The sequence below is a fragment of the Megalopta genalis genome, chromosome 5, assembly GCF_051020955.1.
Source record: "Megalopta genalis isolate 19385.01 chromosome 5, iyMegGena1_principal, whole genome shotgun sequence".
In the NCBI taxonomy this organism is placed as follows: domain Eukaryota; kingdom Metazoa; phylum Arthropoda; class Insecta; order Hymenoptera; family Halictidae; genus Megalopta; species Megalopta genalis.
Genome location: NC_135017.1, coordinates 1,364,755 through 1,369,203, shown reverse-complemented (window position 1 = coordinate 1,369,203; position 4,449 = coordinate 1,364,755). Strand labels below are relative to the sequence as shown.

Genomic DNA, 4,449 nt, shown 5'->3' with positions numbered 1-4,449 from the left:
AGGAATAAATTATAATTAACACAATGAACAATTGAATAATATAAATTCTGACTACAAAACACGTATGAATTCAACGAATATTAAATAACGAATGAATCGAACAAAAGATATAAAATATTAGTATCTTTGAAGGAAAATTGAAGACGCCACATTTAACGGATTTCGTTAATAACTCGTTAACGGTGAATCGGAGAAAATTTTTGTAAAGGAAGAAGTTGCTTCAAATGATCCGAGGAATCCGTCATTTCCGGATTGCGAGACATTTTTGGGATACCCTATATATTAGAGTTGTTTCCAGACTAATATTTATAACACTGCTTTCATAATTCATATAATAATCTTTTTCAAGTAAGTAATAATGTAATATTTTTTTAAGCTATTATATCGTTCAAAACAGTCCTCTTTATGAAATGGAACATCGTAAAATTAGTAGACAAAACATATTATATTTTATTTTTTTTTAATTGCATAGACTCTACATTGTCTTTGGATTTTCTTTACATCGACCACTAGTCGATATATTTACTATATTTACCAGTTTATGCTTTCCTAAATTCGATAGTCTCTCTGGACGGTCCAATCTGAATTATGTTCTTGTGGACTCAGAAGACCTTGCTGTATTGGATAAATTTTTATCATTTTCCTTACAGTTACTATTTTCTAGCCACGAAATTGTCGCTTTGTGTAGGAATTTTTTATACTTTATCTTTTTTCCATTTATATGCTTTAAACAAATTGAAAAATGCACAATTGATAAGTATTAAAACACGTTTAGTTCTTTTGTCTGTCTACAAATTTAATAATATGATAGATATTACAATGTGATAGATATTATAATATTATATGTATATTTCTATTTGGTTTATTATTGTATTTCTAATTCTGGATTCCAATAATGGTGCTGAATGTATTGTTTGAAATCATATTTACGTTTCTTTTGTCATTATTCCATATTTCTAGCAAAATATCATGGTTTCTATGAAATACATGCTGGTCTCTTGAAAGTTTTATTGTTTGGAATGATAATGGAAGACCCCTGTTCTTCCTAATTGTTCCACATACTCGGATTTTGGTTTGTAGGAGAGTTTCAGCCATATTGACACTGTTGTAATAATTATCTTGATAAATGTGATGCCACATGTTCTTACAAGATTATATTGCGGACGTATCATGTAAGCGATTCACATAGCACTCTTTCAAGTATATTCCGTATTTTGTTATTTTTGCTGCAATATATGTTTTAATCGAAAGACTGCCTCTCCAAGGAATTCTACATTTAACCAAAGATAATTGTTGAAATGGTTTATAAACTTCGCCACGGAGCATGAAAATTCGATATTTTTTTTACCACGCGGCAGTGATAATTTTGAGAAAAACACTGTTCATCCTTATTTCAGAATGTCTGGAGAATAATTACTAATTTTTCAGACCCGAAATAATAAGCAGTTTAACCGTGACAAACGTTTTAATTTTCTCACGTGTACCATATGAAATTTTTATGCGATATGTACAGTGAAGATTAATAATAAGTAACCCCGTCGAAGTACGTAAATGATATTAGAATTTAAATAATTGCCTGTCCGAATAAAATTCAACAAACGATTTGCAAAGCTAATTTAATAATAAATTATCGTGTTAAAGAACATGCAGGATATGTTTGTTTAAGAATTGTCAAGAATATTATTAACAGTAAACTCGCCCATTTAGTTGAGGATGCATTTGCCGTTCGAAATCGTGAGTCACGATGTCGGTGCACTGACCACGTACAATACACAGCTGACCCCAGGTCGACGACTGCTGCGTAGAAGGGAAAGACCTCGGAGAACCGTCGGAGCAAGATCAGGTTTCACTGCACTATCACTAAACACGGATCACTTAATCACTCACTGATAATCCAAAATCGTAAAAGTATCCTGTGGAGGGAGGAGAGGGTATTGAATTGCTTGCATCTGCGTTAAAATTGAGCGGCCCTGAAAAGGGCCGATAAAATCAAAATTGTTCTTGTATCCTCAGGAACTGTTTAAAATTGCTTCCAGTGATGCGGATGCACCAGTCGGCACGGACTTGAATTTCCTGCTGGACACGGCGCAGCGTGTCCACTGAAATACTTGCCACTGCGCCGTGGATCCTCGCCAGCAATGTTTCAAGTGAGTCCACTGGTTCGCGGTACATCTCATTCTGGAACAATGTTTACAAAACATACATAATTTAAATAAAAAAATTCAGTATTATTGATAAAAAATATCAGCATCATTATAATTTACCTTCAAGTAGTCCCAGAAATAAAAATCCATGGGGTTCATATCCGGTGACCGTGGAGGCCAGGCACCGGTCTCTCTCAGTCCGAGACGGCCGATACACCTGTTTCGGAAGGTTTCGCTGAAATGAGCGCGTACATTTGCGGCGTAGTGTGTCGGAGCACCATCCATTTGAAAACACATGTTCTGCCGGATCTCCAAAGGAACATCATCCAAAAGTTCCGACAGAACATTTCGCAAAAAAGATGTCAATGCTGCACCATTCAGCCTGTCGGGCAGGATGTATGGTCCAACGATAACTTCGCCGCAAATGCCGGCCCATAGGTTAACCGAAAATCGAACCTGCGCCTGGCGTATGCGAAGGGCACGCGAATTCCGTCGCACTACACGTGCATATTGTGACCATTGAAACACCCTTCTCTTGTGGAGAGTCTCATCTGTCCACAAAATGTACTTACAGAACGACGGATTCCGCGACTCTTCTCCCATCAGCCACCTTGAATACTCTACCCGTTTTTCCAGGTCTGCTGGATACAGCAAATGCAACCGTACGAACTTGTTCGGGGGCATCAAATTTTCCTGCAGAATGCGTTGTACCGATGAACGATTAACGCTGGAAAAAGATATAAAAATGTATAAATATTTCCAATCAAAGGACATTTCTTTTTATGTTATTAAAAAACACGGTAGTTATTTTAATTTCGACTTACCCTGTGCGACGACTCACGCTGCGCACGCTTTCGGCGCCGTCCTCTTGGAATGTGGCGCGGACGATATCTTTGGAGACTGTGGCCTCCCCACGTCGCTGCCAATTCTGCGGGACACCCCGATCGAGTAAAATCTTTTTATAATACTTTTTACAACATATCGCGTAGAGATTTGTTGATATTCCGCGAGCAATCGCTCAATTATTTGGACGGTATTACCTTCGCATTGGGCGTGTACACCCACATTATGTGAAAGTCGTCCTAAACCGTGTACATTTTGGCCGAAGATACTGTCGATGTTGCACTGGGCACGGTCTGCAAGTGAATGAATCTGTCTTTTCCGACTCCACGTTTACATTGGTAAAATTTCTAACGAAAATTTCGAACGTGAAAATTCTATCCTGGAGAAGTGGAGGAAAGAGAGTTTCGAAAGTTATTATTATGGCCGCAAGCCCTGGTCCTACTTTTGTCACAATTTGTAGTACTTTTGATATCTATATACGTATTTCGGAATAATAAAATGTTCTTTCAACCATTATTGCAAAATATATGAACTTTTTCCTGAATTGGCTTCTACTATGCTTCAGGACCATTAATTTCCCTTATCGGATTGAATACAATATCAAAAACAGCACTTGATTTTATACGTACATTTTTTTTCATCATGCCATATAGTAGAAAGACAAATTTTTAAAGGAATATTCATCCATGAAAAATAAAAGGAATCACTTTACTCGCAGGAAGAATTACTAAATATGATAAATTCTCTCCAATTCTCGTTCAGTTTGTAAACAAAAAATGGACAATTTTGGACGAGGAGATACTATTATTCGAGTCTCGCGGCTCATTTCTATCGTTCTTGACAATCGCCGACTACAAAAACGAGCCGCGAGGCTCGAATATTCATATCTCCTCTTTTCAAATCGTCCATTTTTGTTTATGTACAAGTCAAGCGATGATTGTGAAGAGAATTTACTGTACATTGAAAAAAAAGACTAACTTTCATACTTAGTTGAAGTACTTTCTGACATTATTACATGAAAATTTGCGACATTCACAGATTTTAATGCATAGATATGTACATATGTAAACTACAACGAACTTTAAATGTATACACTATGTAACTATTATATATTACCGTATACATATATGTATGCACACTAATAAAGGAAAAGAACCAAATTTGTTGACTGCTATAGATACTTTTATAGTCACAAATTGTCAACAACTATAAAAACGAGCTGCAAGGCTCGAATAGTCGCATCTCCTCTTCCCAAATTATCCATTTTTGTGCACAATCTGAGCGTCAGTTAGGGAGACATTACTGTATTACCATTTAATTTCGTTTGAAGAAAATATTATAATCAAACGTCGTTGTCTACTTTATATTTGATTTGAATTTGAAGAAAGTACTGAGATCAGAAGTTATTGCTTCGTTTGTATAGTTGTGCTTCACAACCAGTTAATTAGAAAATCACGATAAA

At 36.1% G+C, this 4,449-nt stretch overlaps 1 protein-coding gene across 1 annotated transcript; it reads right to left on the bottom strand.

Moving 5' to 3' along the window:
• Nucleotides 1–1,989: 1,989 nt before the first annotated feature.
• On the bottom strand, nucleotides 1,990–3,211 carry LOC143259442 (uncharacterized). Its single transcript, XM_076521703.1, has 4 exons — nucleotides 3,185–3,211; nucleotides 2,969–3,072; nucleotides 2,265–2,871; nucleotides 1,990–2,178 (listed from the first exon to the last, which is right to left on the bottom strand). Exons 1-4 carry the CDS (start codon nucleotides 3,209–3,211, stop codon nucleotides 1,990–1,992), a joined length of 927 nt encoding a protein of 308 aa, XP_076377818.1.
• Between the last annotated feature and the right edge of the window lie 1,238 nt (nucleotides 3,212–4,449).